Consider the following 22,979-nt stretch of genomic DNA (forward strand, 5'->3'; position numbering starts at 1 on the left):
ACTCCTGGTTCACTCCCAAGTAGCCACAACGGCCAGAGCTGACCCGATTCAAAGCAAGGAGCCAGGAGCTTCCTCCAGGTCTCCCACATGGGTGCAGGGTCCCAAGGCTCAGGGCATATTGCTCTCCCAGGCCACAAGCAGGGCAACAGACTGGAAGTGGAGCATCCAGGACATGAACTGGTGCCCATATGGGGTCCTGGCACACTCAAGGTGAGGGCTTTAGCCATTAGGTTACTGCAGCAGACCCAGAGGATAAGATTTTAGGATTTTAGTCTTATTCATCCTCACTGAATTTGAATGGAACATAAACTTCAATAAAATGGAGAAAATGTTGAAGGAGACGAAGGAGGGGAAGGAAGAAGGAGTGAAAAGAGAAGAATAAAGAGAAAGGATAAAGACAATCAGGCAGGCGACATTCTAATTAATTCAAATTGATCATATTCCTTATAAGCCCCTCAAAAGTGTTTGTTACTAATAAAGTGAGTAGCCATTACACTGGGACTCAAGGAGGCCAAACAAGCTGCCCGAGTTACACATCCAGTGAAGGGTTAAACCAGAACTGGTCCAGTGGAATCAAGTTATAGATACTGTCCCACCACGTCTAAGCCACCAGCCACACTGACCATCTGACCACCAGCCACACTGACCAGCTGACCGTCACTTTCATCCAGGCCATTTCTAGCCAGTCCCATCGCTCTTGTCCTATCAAGTGCCTGAAACTTCACTATGTTGGTAAAGACAGGAGTGAGTCCAACTCAAGACGGTGGCTTCCAGGTCAGAGGGACATGGAAACAGACTTAGGTCTACTTTAGGAACAGCCTATTAGTCACATGGAACAGACTTAGGGATACTTCAGGGACAGCCTATTAGTCACAGCGTTGTTTAAAGTTCTTGATTTGTCATGCTACAGGTCCCCTAGGCTCAGCATTTAAACACCTGATTTATACCTTTCATCTAATTAACAGTTTTTAATATCAACATAAAAACTGCTCAAAAGTTGGTGTTTTCCTATGTTCAGTTGTTCTTGAGTATCCTCGGGGTTTGTTCCAGGACCAATGAGAATGCCCAAATGCCCCAGTACTCAAGTCCATCATATGAGCCAGTGTGATTTGCATAGAACCTCCACAGTCTTGTAAACACAATGGTTTCTAGATTGCTTTAGTCCCTAACACAGTAGAAATGCTGTAAATAGAAGTCATGTTGTAGTATTTAAGGAATGATGACAGGAAAAAGTTGTCTGTACAGAGTCTTACTTTATCCCAAATGTAGGCAGATGTTTGAATCCAAGGATCAGAATCATCGTGTATGGAAGGTCAGTGCCGGATGGATGCATACATGCTCACACATATCTGAAATCTATATATTTACAATTTTGACATAGAGCCATGCATTTCTCATTCCAGCTGATAATATGTACAATTCTTACACGTGTGCCTACCTGTCCAGGCACACACACATTGCAGAGTTAACAGGATTGAGCAGAAAGCTGTTCTCCCAGGATATCCATTATGTTCAATGAAAATCCCATGGATACATTTTTGACAGGATTTGCTTTTTACTTCCTATAAGCTACAGTTCATCAATGTCATTTTGTTTCTCAGGAATCTGATCACATTATTCATTATCTGAAGACAATAAGATTGTTAAATCAGATTTACAAAGCCACATATTTATGAATGTGTATAACCATATTGTCACCTATATACCAGAATACCAGGCAGGAGCCTGGATTCTTTCATAATTTCTTTCACAGAGCCTGCCTTTAGTAGTTTTACCTATTGAAAGCCTGTATTTCAAGTATTCCTTTGAACTTGGTACTCTATATTTTCATGTGCAATGTGCCATTTTAAGAAAGGCCCTATGAGTCTTACACTGAATATGTTGGGAGAGCACTAGCTACATACTTGGCTATATAACAAGCAAAGCAGAAGCAAAAAGATGAGAAAAACTTAAATCACCAAAGGAGAGCTAATGCTTCAAAGTAAGGACAGTACATTAATTAATCTCTAGTTGTCAGTGTTCTCTGTTTCCAGATCAAACATGCATAGTGTCATACCCAAATGCTTCTCTTCCAGAATTTTCCATGAATGCTTCTGAGAACAGTCATTGCCTAGAGACTTTTATATGACTGTTCTCTCATATGCTCAATTTGTAATAGACCTTCAACACTATGCACTTAATCGGTAAGCCCGTTTATTTGGAACATCTCCCAAGGAATCAAATTAAGCCTAATTATACGTAATGGCAATGACTGGTGCTTAATTTGGATGCTAATTCTGCTTAATTGAGATGCCTTCAGGTGTCTAAGTGGTGCTCGACCAAGAGTACTGAGTGCTTGTGTGTGTGTGTGTGTGTGTGTGTGTGTGTGTGTAAGAGATGGAGAGAGAGAGGAGAAGAAGGAAGAGGAAGAGAGAAAGAGATGGAGAGAGAGATATGGAGAAAGAGAGAGATGTTGAAAGAGTGAGATGGAAAAAATGAGAGAGAGAGATGGAGAAAGAGATGAAGAGATGGAGAAAGAGATAAAAAGTGGGAATGCCATGATCCTTAAGAAACAGAGAGAGATAGAGAAAGATGAAGAGAGAGAATATAGTAACTGGGAATGCCACGGAGTAGAATGTTGTTGATATTTCAGAACTCCTGCATCTTAGAACTCCTTAAAGGCACTTATTGTAAGATCATTACTACTGCAATTGAGGTTAAATCCACCCTCCAGTCACCTTGAATAAAACGTCACGCTGAACACAGCTTTCTTTGGCCACATTCCTCTTACTGCATGTCGTTATACCTTATTTCTGATTTCATCTACTGAGGACACACTTGTGAATTCCTACTTTCCCTCAATCAGGCAAATCTATTTGGACACACAGCAGGGACTGTGATTATGATTAAAACCAAACCTGTCTCAGGGTTTAATAATGGGTTCCCAGGGTCCCTCTTTGGGTGAAAGCAAGGGAGAAAATACAACTTGCTTCAAATAATAACACTTTTAGGAATACTATAAGGGCATCATTAGCATCTGTGCAGGGACAGTGGGCACAGCCAGACGTCCCTTCTCTAAGGGAGTGGGAAGGATCTAGGGTCAGGGAGAAGTGGCTGTTCTCATAGTTTTCAGGCTTTCTCTATCTTTTTCCCATTTCTGGTGGGGAGAGGAGAGATAGGAGAGATAGGAGGATAGGCCATACCCAACCTCCCCACCATCCCAGTACCCGAGGATGGGGAATGGCCACCCAATATCAACCCAGGGTCACGATGCCGCATCAGAACACATACTCTTATGGCCCCTTTCAGCCACCCACAGTCATCATGGCCCCTCCAGTACCCCTCTTTCACAGCCCTACTAGGACTAGCCCTATGGACAAGCTAGAGGTGGGATGTTATGGTAACCAAGAGAGTCAAGCCTGCCTTAATTCCTGCCTCTTTCTCTGTGCCCATAGTTGCTGGACACTTAGCCTTACTGATTTTGATTCTGAGCTATTTCTGCAATGGTATTCCATCCACACTTTATGGCTCCTGCTGCATTTAGACCTCATCCTCTTTCACAGCTACATCACAGCAGCTTTGAAAGTCCTCCTCCACACTCCCTGAGATGGCCAGGGCTTTGCATGTCCTCCTCCAAATCCCCTGAGATCCCCACATCCCCTGAGATTCCCAGAGCTTTGAGAGTCCTCCCTCCACATCCCCCGAGATTCCCAGAGCTTTGAAAGTCCTCCTCCACATCCCCTGAGATGCCCAGGACTTTGAAAGTCCTCTTCCACATCCTGTGAAATCCCCCACACACCTAAATCTTCTTCCCTACATGGATAGTTGCATCTTTGCCAGATTTTACATCTTCCTTATCTTGGGCTCCCCATCAAAGTATACCCTTGATTACAGTCCCTGTTTCACTTGAATGTGATCGCAGCAGGGAGGATTGGGTGCTCAGAGAATCCAGGCACAAAGAAAGAAGCTTAAGACTCAGCACAGGAAGTGCCTGTTAGCCCAACCTCTGCTGAGGACACAGGGGAGTTGCCTATTGTTCCAGGTTTGGACTGTGTCATGTAACTAGAGAGAGTTTCTGCAACTCTTGCAGGGCTTAGTGGAGGAGCCCTTGGGCAAGAAGTGTGAGCTTCTGGGAGCACAGCAGGCCATAAATCAGTTAATGGGCTGGTGTGGAAAAGTAGGGAAAGAGGTGCTGGGAGCAACCCAGGGCCAGGACACAGTATTGGAGGTGGCCTGGATGTTTCTCTCTGAATGGCTTTTCTGTTTTCAATTACAATTCATATTTACATAAAATTCTTTTTTTTGCTTGGAAAAGTAATGAAAAGGCTTTGTAAGTAGCTATCAAGCAATGATGCTTATTCTAGTTTTCTCAGGCTTGTTTGTTATCCATATTCATGCAACAGAGAACTGTGGTATAAAAGAATGAGAATGGGAACTGAAAAGCAGTAGATCCTTGGCAAAATCTGCACAAATAAACCACTGAGGTGTTTATACGGAGAAATACATGACTTGGACTGATGTAATTGATATCCCAGGGTATAACGCAGCTCTCCTGTATTGAGACGCACCATGGGGTCTCAGTCCTAGCAAAGGCAGCCCTCAGATTTCTCAGTGTTTAACAAGAAAATCCTCTGGAACCTGGATTTTTACCCAGTTCCACAAATTAAAGCCTGTACTTTCACATAAATACTAGCTGTAACTAAAACAACTCAAAAGGCATTTGGAATGAAAGTCTTACTGAATCTAAAATCAGAACTAGTGATTTTAAATAAGGAAGTATTAGCAGCAAAACAGTAAGCGGAAAATAACTTGGATTTGTAAGTTTAAGGACAGTATAATGCATTATTTTTAACATGGATTATGTTAACGGAATCCACACTCAGATGGCTTTCTGATCTTTTTTGTCATTGTTGCCGTTAAAAAAAATCAAGTTACATAAAGACACTCCACTTGTTTTTGGTTGCTTGGTTATTCTCTATTGAGCATTTGCATGGAGCTTAAAGTCAATTAAAGTAATCACAGCACATGAAACCTGTCAATATGAGTTCTTGGACTTTAACTGAATTTAAAAATCAGTAAGGAAGAAGGGTGGGTGGCAATGTGAGAAGATTCAGGAAGCTTGTTCATCTACATCACACCATACATGGAATTGTCTATTTTATAGAAACAAATAAGTAAATAAAGTGCAATAACATAAATAAAAGTTTATGAAGAAATATCTGGGTATCATTACCTTTTATTACCCATGGAGAAAATGCATGTTCTGCCTCACGGCCATAGGACAGATGGTGGAATGCTGACTGACTTACTTCCAGAAGAATACCCAGAGAGGACGATCAAAAGGGAAACATGAGTGGTGGGTTGGACAACAATATTTAAAAGTTTTCCTGGTGGATGGCAGAAACATTTCTAGCATTTTGTGGTACTGTACAAAGTACTACAACATGTGAGCAGGCTTCTGAAAACATGGATACAACCTGCTGTGAAAGACACATACTTGTTTTGGTTGAGACTCACACTGCTTTCCAAGCAGTGACTGACAGCAGTACAGCACAAGGCTTTCAGTTCCAGCAGCAACACCTACAAAAGCATGGTGTTTGCCGACTGCGTGCTTTCAGGGTGCGGAATGCCTGCCACTGGGCTGCATAAAACCCATGAACTCTTTGGATCCAGTCCTGACAAGGCAGCCAGAGGTAGGACTTCCAATTCTATAAATATAACAGGCTACATTTGAAGTAAGTTTGTATGACCCATCAATGATGCTATAAGTGTCCAGTGGCCTTTGGCAGAGAGGAGGTCCCTACCCTTACTGTGGACTGAGCTGGGTGCATGGGAGTTTACCTTGTCTGGGTCAGTTGTTGTGATAACCCACACACAATGTGCGTTGTCTTCATACTGCACCGGGTAGTTAGGCGAGGTGATGACCCCGCTGGGTCCACGCAGGTTCGATCCACAGGTTCTAGCTGGAAACACATAGGGACACTATTATTTACTATGACATTCCCTGAGTGTGGTAAAGATGTAATTTTCATATGGAACTTCAAGCTAGCTATGAACTGAGCATGACAAACAACATGGCTCAGAGACTAAAGAAGACAGGCGAATGTTGCCTCTGTGCCCTTGGTGAATAGCTGCAATTCCAGCTGGAACACTTCACTCTATTCTAACAAGTCACTGTTCTAGGCATGAACTGATGACAGCACTATGGATAATGTAAACAAAATTAATCTGCTTCAAATCCCTTTCATTAAAAATTTTGATACGCATTTAACGGCACAGATTCTGAGTATGCAGTATTTGCACAGAAGAGCACTGGCACAGACGGCAGGGCTAGAAGCCCGCAGTTCACCTCTTGACAATGTCATGCTCCCAGGGGCACTGAATACATGCTTCCAACTCCCACAATCTCATCCTTTCCAGATCAAATGAGGGTGGTGGCAAAGAAGGTTTTCAAGTCTCCTGCAAGTTTTGAATGCACCCTAAAATCAGCTCTACAAAATTCTTTGTAGCACAAGAAAAATAGGGGCTTAAAACTTGGTAAAGAGCTTGAAAAGAAATAAAAATGGCGGCTTCAAAACGAAAAGGAAAATATTATTTTGTTTTTCATCTGAAAGTTGAAATGAAAGACCAATTGAAGCATAGAAATTGCATAACTCAGGAAATGAAACTTAGTTTTGGATATAAAACACTTTAATTGCCCTCTTCCTCAAGACAGGAGGCTATTTTTCCAAATTAATAGATAATCTTTGGAAATCTAATATTAGCCTGGACTCTGATATTAATAATTTAAATGAGGTTATAGAAAGGAGCAGAAGAAACTAATTTCACAACAATGAATTTGCAGAATAGAACTTGTGCTTCATTGTGCTGGGATATTCAAATCTACACACGCATTCAGGAATCACCCAGTGAAGGACTAATCCTAACCTTAAATCACCTTTCTTGGGCTCAGTGCTGTGGCACAGAAAGCTAAGCCATCAGACTGTGATACCAGCATCCCATCTGGATGCCAGTGTGAGTCCTGGTTGGCTCACTTCCACTGCAGGTCCCTATAGGTGCGCCTAGGAGTGAAGCCACTATGACCAGGTTTCTGGCACTCAGCATCCTTGTGGAGTACTGGAGAAGGCAGTGGGTCCAACCCTGGGGAGGACTGGAGAAGGCAGTGGGTCCAACCCTGGGGAGGACTGGAGAAGGCAGTGGGTCCATCCCTGGGGAGCACTGGAGAAGGCTGTGAGTCCAACCCTGAGCACTGGAGAAGGCAGTGGGTCCAACCCTGAGCACTGGAGAAGGCAGTGGGTCCAACCCTGGGGAGGACTGGAGAAGGCAGTGGGTCCAACCCTGAGCACTGGAGAAGGCAGTGGGTCCAACCCTGAGCACTGGAGAAGGCAGTGGGTCCAACCCTGGGGAGGACTGGAGAAGGCTGTGGGTCCACCCTGGGGAGGACTGGAGAAGGCTGTGGGTCCATCCCTGGGGAGGACTGGAGAAGGCAGTGGGTCCAACCCTGAGCACTGGAGAAGGCAGTGGGTCCAACCCTGAGCACTGGAGAAGGCAGTGGGTCCAACCCTGGGGAGGACTGGAGAAGGCTGTGGGTCCACCCTGGGGAGGACTGGAGAAGGCAGTGGGTCCATCCCTGGGGAGCACTGGAGAAGGCTGTGAGTCCAACCCTGAGCACTGGAGAAGGCAGTGGGTCCAACCCTGGGGAGGACTGGAGAAGGCAGTGGGTCCATCCCTGGGGAGGACTGGAGAAGGCTGTGGGTCCACCCTGGGGAGGACTGGAGAAGGCAGTGGGTCCATCCCTGGGGAGCACTGGAGAAGGCAGTGGGTCCAACCCTGAGCACTGGAGAAGGCAGTGGGTCCAACCCTGGGGAGGACTGGAGAAGGCTGTGAGTCCAACCCTGAGCACTGGAGAAGGCAGTGGGTCCAACCCTGGGGAGGACTGGAGAAGGCTGTGAGTCCAACCCTGAGCACTGGAGAAGGCTGTGGGTCCAACCCTGAGCACTGGAGAAGGCTGTGGGTCCAACCCTGAGCACTGGAGAAGGCTGTGGGTCCAACCCTGGGGAGGACTGGAGAAGGCTGTAAGGGTCTTCTTTTCCACCTAGCATATCCTCCGTGACAGCCATTGGGGAAGATTTCGGTCCCTCCTTGTCTCTGTTCTCTTCCCTTTTTCTGCACCGTCAGACTCCTAACTCTGAGCAAGAATGCTAAAAGAATCAAAGCTTTTTTTTTCAAAATTTCTTCTTTTCTTCTCTTTCCTACTTACACTGACACAGCAACAACAAATCCTTTCTATTCCTTGTAATGCTAATCTCAATCTCTGTGGTAGAACTGCAACTTCCCTGATCTTTCCTTACTTACCTGGCAACCCTCAGCATCAACTACAATGCCTGCAGGCTAATATGTAAAACCATGACAAGACTAGACAGTTTTTAAGTCACATTGTATTTACAGTAGAAATTATTATCTAAAACTAACCTATAAGATATTGAGAATTTTTCTTTAATATCAGCATTTGCTGTCCAAATGAACACCACTTCTTAAATACAGATGGATAAACTAAAACACAGATGGATAACCTACGGATTTTTCCAGCCCTGGAGGCGTGTTGTCCCTGTGAAGGTCAGAGGGCAGAACGAAGCGTGGTCACTTCTATCCTCTACCTCACTGGCCAAATAGTCCATTTTAGGAACTTGGTCTCAGCAAAGTTTAAACTTCAGAGGTGAAATTTTCCCAAAATATTCTCGCCATCTTTAATACCAAATTAATATGAAATGCAATATGAGAAGAGTATCACACTAAAAAGATACATTATTGTCAATGACTGATTAAAAGACTATGAGGAGAATGAAATATTTTCTCTCACATAATCTTTAAATAAAAGCATAAAACTTAGGAGTCTGGAAGCAACAACATAATTTTCTCTAAATTAATGTGAATCCATGAGTTAATTTACATGCATGTGTTTCTTTAAATCTCTGAGATGATAACTACCTATTCCAATATAATGCCTAAATATCACCCTAACTGTAGTCCTGGCTCTGTACTCTGGCAGAGCAGTCAACCTGGAGATTAAATGCTGCTTCCTGGTCTCAAGGCTGCTTTGCACCCATGCCTAACTATGAGGTAGTAAGTTAAGGCTCCTTCTAAGCTGCAGCCTGTGGCCCCTGCGGGCTCCAGTGAGCTGCAAATGACACCTCACCCTTCACCCCTAGGAGCAATGGAAAACACTCAGCTCAAAGGCCAAAGGGCAGCCAGCTTTACACCAGGGCCTCTGCACCTGTCCCAAGACAATCTGGGGAGAATGAAATGGCACCCAGAAAACCAGGCTGCAGACATAGAAAGATACAACCCTGTTCTTTTCCTCTTCATATAAAAAATAATCTACTGGCAGCTAAACATACTTATGCAGTTTTTAAACAGCTCATAATGTTTTACCCTGCAAAAATACCATAATAGTTGTTTTCATATCCCTAAATGAAGTAAGCATAATTTCAAACAAAATCACTTGTATAATTACTGAGCTATGACAACCATTCATCCGTTTGGTAGCAGCAAGAAAAGGTAACGTTCCCCAGTTCTCAAAGCTAATTAGCTAATGCAGGCATCGCTATATACCTATACCTATCGCTATCCCACCCCGTTCCCAGACGAAAGGACCACTGTGATGCAGGGACATTTGCCAACTACCCCCCATCTAGTAGTCCTTCCCTGGGGAACTTCTGATCACCGAGAGGAGCCGAGGCCCTTCATGACAAGCAGACCTGAAGAAGCACTCTTCCCTGAGACACATTTAGGCCCACAGGATGACAACGCTTGCACCAAGGGCATTTTGTGGGACCCGATAAATCCACAAATTTACAGTAGGTGGCAGAAAGAAGCAATATAAGATCTGCTTTAAGAGCCAAGAGCGAGTCAGGAAATTCCAAACCTCAGTGTTCCTTTTTCAAATACTATTTATTATGGTAATAGTGTGGAGTGAAACACATTTGCCATATGGTACTTACAGATAATACCCCTGGGGTCTTTTTTGAGGAGCATTTGAAATATTGCTAAGTTTTGTATTTCTCATCTTCCCACAAGCTTTAGAGATCTAAATGGATCTTTCTATAGAAAGTTACAAAGGATCCCTGTTTTGAATTATTATCAGCTCTTCTCCAAGTGAAGAATCAGTCATTCTAATCAAGAGTAGATACTATAGAAGGAAAAGATAATTAACTCAAGATTGGTAAAATTTCCCAAACTGAAAATTGTAAGGACTGTACTTGAAGAGAGTATGTTCTACTGTGAGAAATACAGGCCAAACATCAGTTCGGATTGTTCTCCTGCACTCGGGAGAGGGCTGAAGGCACTCTGCAGCTGGCAGCGCGTAGGCACGCAGGCTGGGCCCTCTGCAGCGCTCTGCCGCCCAGCTGCACACAGCTCCTGAGCCTTTGGAAAGGGGCTTAGCTGAGAGGAGGCAGGCCACCATCACAATGCTCACTAGATTTCCATGACACAGTGTTTTAAAGAGGAAAAAATGCAAAAAAATGCAAAAAGTCTAATTATAATATTCATTTTGAGTATATGCTTACATAATAATATTTTGGGCATTTGGATTAAGTAAAATTCATCATTACAATAAAAATCGCATGTTTCTTTTGGCCATTTTTTCATCTGGTTACTGAACATCCCAACACTGAACAGACAGTAGACCTTGGATTTTCAGAGGGCAGTGCTGTCTAAAGCATCCCTCCCACAGCCACCTCCAGGTAGCTCTGCCCAGCGAGGTCCTGAGGTGCAAGCTACCTGCCTGAGAAGCAAAGAGCAGGCACCTGCAGAAAATTCCTAGTCTGAAATCTGACTTCCTAGAATTATACCAAAAAAAGCAAAATCACCCAGGGGACTTCTACTTTTCACTCCCAACAAAGCCATTTTAGTCATTTTTTCTGACAGGCAGAGGGAATACGGGGCCCAGGAATCCAGATGGCATGGGCAAAAACATGTCCCCCAGAATTTCTTACTTATACATATTTGGCAAAAATGGACTACAGGAACTATTCTCTCAAGAACTGAATAGCAGAGGCATCGGATTTCTTTGGTAGTTACTCAGGCATGTATCTTTGTCCTCCTGGGTGAGGATCTAGTGTGATAGAATGTTACAGATTATGCAGCTTGCCTTCAGAGTTGCATAGCAGAGGTATCAGATCCCTTTGCTTGTTACTCAAGCACTCATCTTGGTCCTACTGGGATGGAACTCAAGTCTTTCATCAGCTGACTTCCAGTTAGAGATTATGCCGTGTACCTTCTGCTTCCCAAGGGACTTTCAAAGAGGCTCAGACCTTCCTTTGGAGGGAGACGTGTGCCTGTGAACAGCAGCTCCGATCATTCCCAAGAACCAGTCCTGCTCACCGCTGCCCCTTCAATCCTTCAGAATGAAGGCTTCCAGGCCAGCTCATCTATTCTGGAAGCTAAGTCTGCACAGCTCTCTTCACTCTGCTGGATTTATCTCTGTATGGATGATGATTCTCCACACTCATGCCAGCTTGCCGGGGTCCATGTGCCAGCAAGTATGGAACTGAACAGGATGGGGGTTAGAAGATCTTGCAGGGGGACACTAGTGTCTATAATAGAAAGGTGTAATGGAGCTGTTCTGCGGGTGTGGATTCCAGCCTTCTGCAGGGTGACCACACCACAGCTCCCTGCCCTCAGGGAGACACCCCCTGGCCGAGTCCTCAGTGCACCAGGCCTCCAACCTTCTGCAGGGTGACCACACCACAGCTCCCTGCCCTCAGGGAGACACCCCCTGGCCGAGTCCTCAGTGCACCAGGCCTCCAGCCTTCTGCAGGATGACCATACCACAGCTCCCTGCCCTCAGGGAGGCACCCCCGGCCATGTCCTCAGCCACCACTAGGCTTCCATAGCTACAGTAAAGGGACGCTTGCTTTGATGAAGCTGGAAATAAGAGCATATTTAACACTTACTTCATCTCAGTGTGTAACCAACCTTTCACATCCACCGTAACAAAAGGCTTACCAGCAAGCATCTGTAAATCTGTTCACTGAAGTAGTCTGCGCATTGGGATGAACTGCCCTTTTCTTTGCTCTCTATCCCTTCATCACCTTTCACCTTCTGTTTTGTCTTCAAAGCAGCCTTTCTGTACAAGTTAGTAATGGACAACATTGATTTTGATTCTATTAATTTTCCCTATTTAACCAAAATGGTTTCCTGCTAGTTTCACTGTTTCTATGATTCTGACAAGCTCATACATGGATAAGGAATGAAGTAAACACTTTCACCTTTGTTTATGTCATGTGTTTTCCTCGGAATGTGTGATGATAATGCTGATGAATGTTTTGCTTTAGCACTTATTGCTGAGGCTGGTTTAATGAAAGCATTGTCTGGAATAAGCCTAACAAACTCCCTTTATTACTCCTGTTTCAAAGCAAAGAATTGAACCTCAGTGCAATTGAAAGGTGAGAGTCCTTGGAGCACCACAAAGCTTCCTGAAGGCTCTGGTTATGTGACTCATCATACATATGCATGCTGTAGGTAAATATAGGCACTCGGTTATACTGAGCAAGTAAGCATGAGCTTGAATTATTGAATTTGTTCATATCTGTTGTAAATGTAAAAAAAAAAATATGAATGCCTTTGGAACTGGCTGTCTCCTAGCAAATGACAAAGTGGCATTTCCTTTTTAACCCATGTTACCAAGAAAACATACGTTTTCTAAAGTTCTGCTTTGTCACAGAGAATGCTTTACACGTAAGGCTCATGGGCATTCAGCACGACATGGCAGAAGTGTCCCCTTCTCCCCCCACAGCAGGAGCCTTACCTCTGCAGATGGGCCTGTGGTCACTCCAGGCGGCCAGTGTCTCAGTGACCCTCTGACATGTGATGCTCTTGGAGCCCTGGAGCACATAATTGTCCTCACAGGAGAACTGCACACTTGCACCAACCCTAGGTAGATACAGAAACAGAAAACCAGATGAATCCATCAGCAGAGGGGTTGCTCCACTGTGGGGAGTGAGCACTCTGAGAGACATTAAGCTACCAGATCCGATTTACAATCTCGCGACACAGCAAAGGATTCAAGAACAAAATGCCAAGACTGGGACTTGGTCCTGCCACTTCTGTAGCTGGACACATTCGAATCTTCTCCCAACAGAGAAAATGGCAAAACTGAGCTCATCAAGTGTTGTTGCTTAAATGAGAACATGTACATAAAAGAATTTTCTTTTGACCAAAAAAACCCAGTTTAATGCCATCCCCTGTAAGAAAATACCTTAGAAAAACCAAAGGTTTTTGTTACTATCAAAAACATTAGCTATGTATTAAAAAAAAACTAGTGATAGTTTATTTTAGAAATTTGTCTTGTAGGAAAGGAAGCATTTGTTTTAGGAAACAGAAATTCATGCAACCTAGAGTTACAGGAAAAATTTCTTTGACTCCAGGGCAGAATCTGCAAACACGATGCTTTAAGGTCATAAACACTAGCAAAACACTGTCCCAGCCTTACAGACAGGTGCACAGGAGGTGTGAGAGACAGGCAGCAGGCTCGAACACACCCAATTATCTCTTCTGGGCCTCCCATCTGTCACTGAGTTGAGAGAGGTTTTATTTACTATTTGACAAGAACGTTGTTAAAGAAGGCATTCCACTTCACTTTTCCTTCTGATAAATTTTGTATTTGTTGTTGAGGAAATACGAATGAAAAAACATAGCTTGGAGGGAAAAGACACAGTTTTCCACATAGATGACTACAGTTAATAAGTGGAAAATGATAGAGGGGAACTAAATGATGCTTTGCTTTCCTGCTCATTGGAAAAGTATACATATAAAGTGCCACAGTAAGTAGTATTTAAGTAACATGGCTCTGACATTCCCAATATTTTCCATAGAACACGCTCTCTGGGCATGGCTGCAGAATTGCAAAAATCATCAAATCAGGGTCAAAGCAGGTGGAATTTTTGGGTTAAATAAAATCAGCTTTATTTTCTAAAGGGACTTCTAAGCTTAACAAACTTTTTATGGAAGCAGTTAGTTTGCCTGTTTAAGAGAATGGAAGTATGCAGAATATCCTATTTTTGAAAGTGGCAGTGTGAAATCCCAATCCTAGATGTGATCCTGACGTTCCCTGTTGGTCATCACAGTTCCTGAAGACAGCTGATGGGTGCAGAACGGCCTTCCCCTGAGCTACAAGGGATCATAACACACATCTAAAGTTCTTGCTGGAAAAATAGCTAATAAAACTCAGTATTCTTTATTCCATGCCTTCATGCCTAGTTATTTCCACTTATCTAAATTTTTATTTGCATGGTTTTGATTATTCTTTCAAACCATTTCATTGAAAATTTCCTATGTTCTAGATACTAAAAAAATGCAGCAGGAAATTAGAGTAAAGAAGTGGGAATCCCATGAAGACAGTATATAATTGGCAAAGAAGAAAAAAAACCTAATGAAACATCAAGAATAAATAAACTAATCAGACATGAAGAATATGAAGGTGTCCTAAACAGGGACAAGCATTTGAACACTGCCATTGATACTTCAGACATCTTTGGATGTATCTAGAGGCCTGAGCTTCAATCAAGTTCCAGCTGTGATTCCAGTCTCCGGCTAATGTGCCCTCTGGGTGGCAACAGGTGCTGGATGGCTCAGTTACAGGAGTCCCTACCACACTCACGAGAAGCTTGGACAGAATTACCAGTGGCTGAACATCTGGGGAGTAAGCAGCACACAGAAAGCTGGTCACTCTCATGTACTCTTTTTCTTTGGCTCTCTACTTCTCAAATAAAGTAAATGAAATATTTAAAAATAAACAAAATGGCATAGCAATGAGGTATGTAGAATTGGAATTAAAATATATGTTTTCTTTAAATTGGATCTTATTTGGTTTTTGAAAAAGATGCATTTATTTATTTCGCTGTGAGAGTTGCACAGAGGAAGGAGAGAAGTAGAGAGGGTTTTCATCTGCTAACTCACTCTCCCAGATGGCTGCAATGACCAACATGAGCCAGGAATTTCTTCTGGGTCTCCAATGTGGGTGCAGGGGTCCAAGGCCTTGCAACAACCTCCACTGCTTTCTATTAGCAGGGAACTGGAGTATAAACAGAGAATCAGGTCACAAATCAGTGCCCCACACAGGATTCTGCACCGCAGGAAGAGGGTTAGCTTGACACACCAGGGTGCCCAGTCCAGAACATAAGATTAGGTTAACATTTTCTTAAATAGAATGTTCCAGGAATGGTTAGCAATGAGGCTACTGTTTCCACTAGGTGATCACCGTATTCAGCAACAGAAACAAATCTGTCCACTTCAACCACACCCCTGTTCCATGCCTGTTTTCCACACATCCAATTGATATTCATTTACGCTTAGCTAATTACATTGTTTCGAGACAATCAAGAACTTTAAAGCTCCAAAAGCAAAAATAGACAAAATCATATCACACTAAAAATCATATACACATTAAAGGAAACTGCACAGCATGAAGAGACAGCCTACAGAATGAGAGAAACCATTTGTACAACACACCTGGTAAGAAATTAATACCCAAAATATATTAGGAACTCACATATAACAGGAAAACAAGGGAAAATCACTCAAAATCTGAGCCAAGGACCAAAGAGAACATTTATCCAAAGATGGATAAATGGCTAAAAGAAACGTGACAAGACCCTCAGCCTCCCCAATGAATAAAAGGACACACACCAAGCCCACAGCAAGATCTTCACAAAGAACTAAGAGAAATGAGACAAGACCCATGGCCTTCCAAATGAGTTAAGGGGATGCACACCATTCCCACAGCGAGATCCTCACAAAGAAATAGTGAACATAAATGAGTAGAGACACCATGGAAAACAGCAGGGGATCCCTCAAAAGAATTAAAATTTGGGGTGCTATAGTCACAGGCCCAGGTAAGTGCCTAAAGGAACCCCACTGCTCTCCCATGTCAGGTAGCATTTCACTCCGCAGCCACGGTGTGCAGTGCGCCTATGAGTCCACCACTGTATGAATGAAGGAGGGATGTGGTACTTGTATGCAAAGGGATATTGGTCAGCCTTAAAAAAGAACGGTCTCTTGCCATTTGCAACAGCATGGATAAAGATCATGTTTGGACAAGCTACGTGGCACTGACCAATAATGCATGATCTGGCTTATGTGTGGAATCTTAAAGACTGGAACTCTGTGATTAAAGCAGGATGGTGAAGGAGAGCAGATTACGGGTGAGGAGAGATGGTGTTTCAAATGAGTAACAGTACATGCTCAGGGGATCTTCTGTACAGCATAATGGTTATAAGTAAATGTATTGTCTATCAAAAACTGCTGAAACAAATTTTGAATTTTCTCACCACTAAAACATGTAACTTTGCTTTATTTAGCCACTCCACAATGTAGTCATATTCCAAAATATTATAGTATGTTCTGAAAACCATATCACCAAGCTTTGACTAGTTGATCTTTCCCTGCAACTGTATATTTTTCACTAAACGTACTGGCAGCCAGTAATGTTCTTTGTAAGTAATGGAAATGCCCAACAGCAGCATTGAGCTTAACTAAGTCATGTTGGAAATATAGAAATCACAGACTTTTACTACATAAGAGGTGACTGTCAAACCGTACTGTGACATAATAAAGAAAATGCATCTCACGTAGGAGCAAACCTGTGCTTCAGATGACTGCGCTCTGTACCTGCCCCAGGTTTCAGGAAAATGGGACAAAACCATGCTCGAGTACTAAACTTGTAAGTGTACTTTTTAAAAATATATATTTATTTATTTCATTGCAAAGTCAGATACACAGAGAGGAGGAGAGACAGAGAGGAAGATTTTCTGTCCACTAATTCAGTCCCAAGTGAGCACAACAACTGGAGTTGAACTGATCCGAAGCCAAGAGCTCTTCCAAGTCTCCCACGCAGGTGTAGGGCCCAAGAACTTCAGGCAGTCCTTGACTGCTTTCCCAGGCCACAAGCAGGGAGCTGGATGGGAAATGGAGCCGCCGGGATTAAACCGGTGCCCAAATGGGATCCAGGTGCTTTCAAGGAGAAGATTTTAGACACTAGGCTACCACACCAGGCCCATAAGTGCACTTTCATGCTGTCTTTCACACTTTCTCATCACTCTATGAGGGGTTGCACAATGTTGTGGATGCCCACCATAGCTGCCTCGCTTTTCAAGAGTCCCGCAGTATGAAAGGTGAAGGAGTCCACCTGGCTTAGGATGGAAGACTGCCTAACCCGCTGTGGTTGCCCTCCATAGCACAGTCCAGTGCAAAAACCGCCACTTGGTGCAGGAGACATCCATCCTGCCAGTGCTTAAAGTGTGACAGAAAAGCTCAGTCCCTCTCCACTGGTATGCATCCTCTCTGCAGGTGTCCAGATGCAATACTGAAGCTTCTCCAGACTTCGAGCATGCAAACCATCACTAGGAACAAGCTCTTGTTTTTACCGCGGGCCAGCAAGTGGAGCCAGGCAACTGCAGGGAGACGTCATTGCAAAGTCTGATGGCTGCGGCCAACAATCAAGCCCTGAAGCCAAGGCTCTTTGGTTGTAGCCAGTTTAGGAATGATTTCAATTCAAAAGTCCATGTGCACATTCATCTTCAAATACAAACCAAGCTAATTTCATAGATTTTTAAAGACTGTCTTTGAATAAACACGTATTATATATACATACATACATACACACACACATATATAATATCATTTAATATGGTTTTCTGGAAAGAACTCTTAGAAGAAAGCTCTACAAAAAAATTATTAGTACCTTTCCAATGGCTAGTAAGTTTAAGCATGTTAATCATGCTGCTAATCTTAGCGGTATATTGGTAGTTATGGAGAAGCAGGCTATGTAAGAGCCAGTGTATTATGCATTGATCTCAAAGAGCCAATGGCAAACTTTAAGTGAAACAGTGAGGCTGCACGGTGTCATTTTTCAAGCTGGACATAAAAAGGAAGTTCTATTTCCACTCTGATGCTTAGCACTGGTGAACAGCTTGTCAGTCAGAGCCCTCTGCCTCATCACCATCTACTTGACTTTATCTACCAGTCTGAGGGTCTTTTGAGGTGAAGAGCCTGTTCATAAAGATGGCTGACTTTCAAAACGCACTATTTCTGAACAAAGTTTTCCTAGAGGATGACTATTTCTGGATTTAACAATGACACAAGATTTCAGGGGGAATATCTGAAATGAATGAAAGAGGAAGCTGGAGTTCAAACAGGAGGCAGAATGACTATGAGGCTGAGCATGCTACTCTACACCAAAGATCACAGCTAACACCCACATGCTCTGGCCCTGCAGGCCAGCCGCCAGCACTTACAACCTAATGAAATCCATGGTTTGTCCAATGTAAAGAATTTTCTCCTGGGACCCTTTCTGCCAGCATAACATTAGGTGAAGCGACAAATAAATGTGTGTTCCAGGTGTTATGTTTTGGAATATATTTACAGGAAATGTAATGGCGTATCTCTGCCCATTCCTCATTTTCCACAAGAGCCAAAAACCTAAGAGAGCAACCAGAAACGCCAGCAGCGGCAGTGGAAGAGAAGGAGACAAGAGGGCAGGTTGGGGGGCTTCAGGCAGCCCACCACACTCTGCCTGAAGGACACTAACCAGGGAGAAGGGCAGAAAGGGCAGGGCCATCGCAGCCCGTGTACGGAAGCCCAAGAAGCCAGCCCAGTTTATGGCTTCTGGAGTAGCCCCTGATCTTTCAGTGCAAGCTTCTACAGGGTAGAAATGGAAGCTCCAGCAGGCTGCAATGAGATTAGCAAATCAGGACACAGCTGAGCAAAGTCCAGAGACCTGGAAGACGGCCCCCTTTGCATAGGGCTAAGGCAGGTTAATGACAAGGCTGGGACAGGGACAAGGCCAGGACCAAAGGTCTGCCCATGCCACTGGCCATGGTCATGTCCTTATCACTCATCCTTTACTTCAGAAACCCAGGGCTGAGGAAGACCAATAGCTGATGTGAAACTTAACTGAGAATTTTCTGACTTGAATTTCAATGTGAATAAGTATAGTTTTCCAACTCAGACAAGCATAAATCTTGACAAATGAATTAATTATCATCAAAGTGCAAAAGCATTCCTTTTTAACATCTGAATTTACTGTCCTCCCCTAGAGGTAGCTAACTCTTCAAACACTGCTGCTCTCTTTGCCTGGATCTCATGTGTCCTCACTGCTCCCCCTGCTTTTCTCTCCACTCTCTTTCTCTACGCTCCCTTCCCACTTTCCTATATTTTGTAATGATTAATAGGAATTACTGCCCCATTAACAGAATCAGTTATGTAGGTAATTTCTGCAAGAAGATACTGAAGATACTAAAGAGGTAGCTGGCACTACACAAGACTTCAATGCCAGTGGCCCCCAGAACAGGAAGGCAGGCAGAAACACTGCTGGAAACAACTGCAGGGTCCTTTGATGCCATCAAAACTTCTATCAGCTCTTAGCCCTAAGCAGCCCGGGTACATCCAGGCTTTCAGGGAACACATGTAGCCTGAACAAAATGAGGAATTGACTCCCTACAGCTGCTCTGCCCGTCTACCCATCAATAAAGCTGAGAAACAGAGGTTGCCACAACCTCCTGCTCTCCCTCAGACTCCTGCCTCTGCCCCGCAGGCTGCAGTGGGGTAACAGCTGAATGCAAACTCCCCTGCATTGCATGCTGGGGGACAACCCTCCCCTGCCTCTGTCCCCCAAGGGTGCAATCGGGAAGCAGCTGCTCTGAATGCTAGATGACCAGCCCCCCAGGCATGTAGAGCAGGCTCTTGGTAGAAGGACATCCCACAGGTGCTGAGTGGTGTGTTAAAAAAAAAAAAAAAGAAAAAAAGAAAGAAACATACATTGCCATGGAGTTATTTAAGGGAAGTACTTTTTTTTTTTTACATTTTTGCTTTTACTTTGTTGAAATATTTGCTTTTTTACTTTGTTGGAATTTTTACTTTGTTGAAAAGGTAAGAATGATTATTGAAAGAAAACTGCATTTGAGTTGGTCCTTGAAAGAGCATAGCATACAGCTATTTTCCAATGTAAACATATGTGGGGGACACGGAATCAATGGCCTATCAGGTCCACTGGGCATCTGCTGTTGGATGTGTCAGCTCTGTCCTCTTAATACTTACATATTCATTCTAATTCTAGGAAAGGGATCCTGGCCAGGCTTCCCATTCCACTGTGCACCTGCTCTGGGCTGCTCTCACACTGTCCACTGGCCGCATCCTTCCTTGGCAGGGTCTCTCTCCTTGACACTCAGCCTAGGACAGAGGCTCCTTTCCCTGCTGTGCATCCCTTTTGCTCTCTGCACATTTTCTCAGACCTCAGCACAGCATTTATAAGAAAACCAAGAAAGTAACCAGTAGATGAAGACTAACTGGGTTCTAATTCTCCTGGGAGAGAAAATGAACTCTAAGCACACTTGAGGGTAAAAGCAGAGTTACTATGATCTCCTGCTGTGCGTGGACCTGGCCGCTGGCTTCAGCCTGCCCCGGCCCTGGGAGTGAGCGAGTGGACACACACACAGAGCCTTTTAAATAAACCCTAGTTATTGTAATCACCCTCATCACAAACCTTCAAGTTCCCAGGGGCTTGGAACAGTTTCAAATACCATCTCTGATCCTGACCAGATGTAGTCCTGTCTATGTCAACGTTTTGAATTTCACAGTTCCACCCATAAGGCTACTGTGTCTTCCTGGACATACACGGCACATTCCCTCTGGCACAGGAAACAGGTCGCATACCAGGATGCAATCCCAACTTTCTCCTTGCTGCCACGGCTCACTCCTTCACATGATGTTATCTGAATCTGTCTATGTAACTTACAAGTTCTAACTGATTGTACTTCACCTTTTAGACAGCATGAGTTGGAAACAATGCTGCCAGAAAATTGTCCCCAAGCAGGTTTGGATTCAAGCAAGAAATGCTTACGTTTTAGGCTTTCTTTACTTTTAATACTTTATAGATAATGACAACACTAATATTCAGGTTGTCTATGCAAAAATTTAGAGAAACAGAGATAATGTAAACAAAATCAGATGAGGTATATGTTATCAGCCAAGCAAAGTGAACTCTTTAAAAGCAAAAACAGTCAATTCCACAAAATTGCGATGCAGCTACAAATGCACACATTCTGACCATGCCTTTCATGGTTTGGATTATATGTTAGTCATTAGCTTTGACCTTGAGAATTTAGGAAAGCACAGAATTGCCTTTTATTTAAAACAGTCACAAGAAGATTCCAAAGTGTTAAGAGTAAGAATAGCCTCCCTTTTCCCAAACAGCAACAGAGAACATTTTCACACATCACTGCATCTAAATCATGAGGGATTTTTGCCTGGGGGTGGTCCTTGGCTTGCATCTGAACATACATAGGTTCTATGGTCAAAAGTTAGCAGAATGTTTCTTTCATCAGGCATTCTTCCTCATTTTAAAGCCAGCAGTGATTTATTGACTTGTTTGTTTAGTTAATTATGAGAGAGAGAAAATCTTCCATCTTTCCATCTATCAGCTAAGCAGTCAAACGCCTAGAGCAAATGGATGTGGTTCAGGTCCAACTCCATCTGGACCCCCCAGGTACTTTGGGCATCATTCTGCTTGGTTAAATGTGTGCTAATAGAAAGACGAATCAGAAACAGAGCGGAACTTGAACCCAGACACTCTGATATGAACTCTGGGTTCCTCAAGTGATGTCTTACCTTCTATACTAAACACCCAGCTGTTCAACCTCAACTTTCAGATTGAAAAGATCAGTTGGTGCGTGTCTTGCCAAGGTGTGGCTCAGAAATCCCTAATGAAGGATACTGTTAGAGGGTATGCTAAGTCTAAATCACTTTAAAGCAACACAGAGCTGTTAAATGCCTCGTGTATTGAGTTGTTTTGTCCACTGAAGACATAAAAATCTCACTAAGGAAAGCTAATTGTGACTTAACAAGAATAAACACGACACCTTGACATCTGAGGAGATAAAAGATTCACTATCACACAAGGGAATTAAAACTACAAATTTTAATAAATTTTACACTTAAATATACAATGCTTTTCCTGTAGGCATTGAGGGCTGAGAGTGGTCTAGTTGCTTTCTTTCATCAGACATATTTTTATTTGAAAGAAAAACTTATTGTTGATAAGACTTTCATGTTCCCCTGACATTTTCGTTATAAATGAATGTATGACTTCAAGGAAAAATTTGACAAATTTATGATCAATGACTAAAGTTGCTTACTAAAAACTGTAATTTTTAAGAATGCATCTGCCCCTTGGAAGAGAACAGTTTCCCAGTGCTTGAAATTTTGTTTATTGAGACACTTGAAAGAAAATTAGGAAGTGTGATTTTTGTATTGCATACACAGAAATATTTGAAGAACTTTTGCAACTTAAGGAATCATTGCTTGGCAAAGGATCAGTGTAAGATGGCAAAAACAAATAAATGAATGAATTAAAAGCTGTACCAATGGTTTTTGTTTAAAAAGTGTGAAATATTTACTTCCATGGTTTAATATTCATACTGAAGCTAACATCTAATAAGATATAATTTGATAACTATTGTTAGAGTATCAACAAAAATATATGTAGCTATTTGAAAAGGTTATTAAAATATTAATTTTTAATTGTATCATGAGAAGGATGTCTGAAAAGGAAAGGAATGATTGTAAAATTACTCAAAAACAAGAGAAATCCGTGCATCGCATGGGTGGGAAATTCTACAAGGCGAAAGAGATAATACAGAAAAGCCACATTAAAATATTAGAAATGAAGAATTCAGTGTCAAATACATACTACAGTGACAGCATGAGCAGTATATTTCATAATGCAGATATTAGAATATGTAAGCCAGAATGCAAGTCTTAAAAAAAAATCTCAGATAAAAAAAAGTATTAGGAAAACTGAAAACAATGTTTGAGATCCGCGTGATAGCATCAAATAACCAAAGCAAAATGACTTATAAAAATTGAATGAAATAACAGCGGAACATTTCTCTAATTTGAAGAAAGAAGTGGAGATCAAAATATAGGCGGTGCAGAGAAACCCA

General features: G+C 42.9%; 1 protein-coding gene across 1 annotated transcript in view; it reads right to left on the reverse strand.

Moving 5' to 3' along the window:
* The window catches only part of CSMD1 (CUB and Sushi multiple domains 1), a 1,316,379-nt gene that overhangs the window by 455,483 nt on the left and 837,917 nt on the right, over positions 1-22,979 (reverse strand). Inside the window, exons 9-10 of the mRNA XM_040967079.1 lie at positions 12,791-12,915; positions 5,821-5,942 (exon numbers count right to left, since the gene is read on the reverse strand). Coding sequence (XP_040823013.1) covers positions 5,821-5,942; positions 12,791-12,915 — 247 coding nt within the window. The remainder of the gene's footprint in view (positions 1-5,820; positions 5,943-12,790; positions 12,916-22,979) is intronic.

This window comes from Ochotona curzoniae, unplaced genomic scaffold, assembly GCF_017591425.1.
Source record: "Ochotona curzoniae isolate NIBS_2020 unplaced genomic scaffold, NIBS_Ocur_1.0 scaffold_4506, whole genome shotgun sequence".
In the NCBI taxonomy this organism is placed as follows: domain Eukaryota; kingdom Metazoa; phylum Chordata; class Mammalia; order Lagomorpha; family Ochotonidae; genus Ochotona; species Ochotona curzoniae.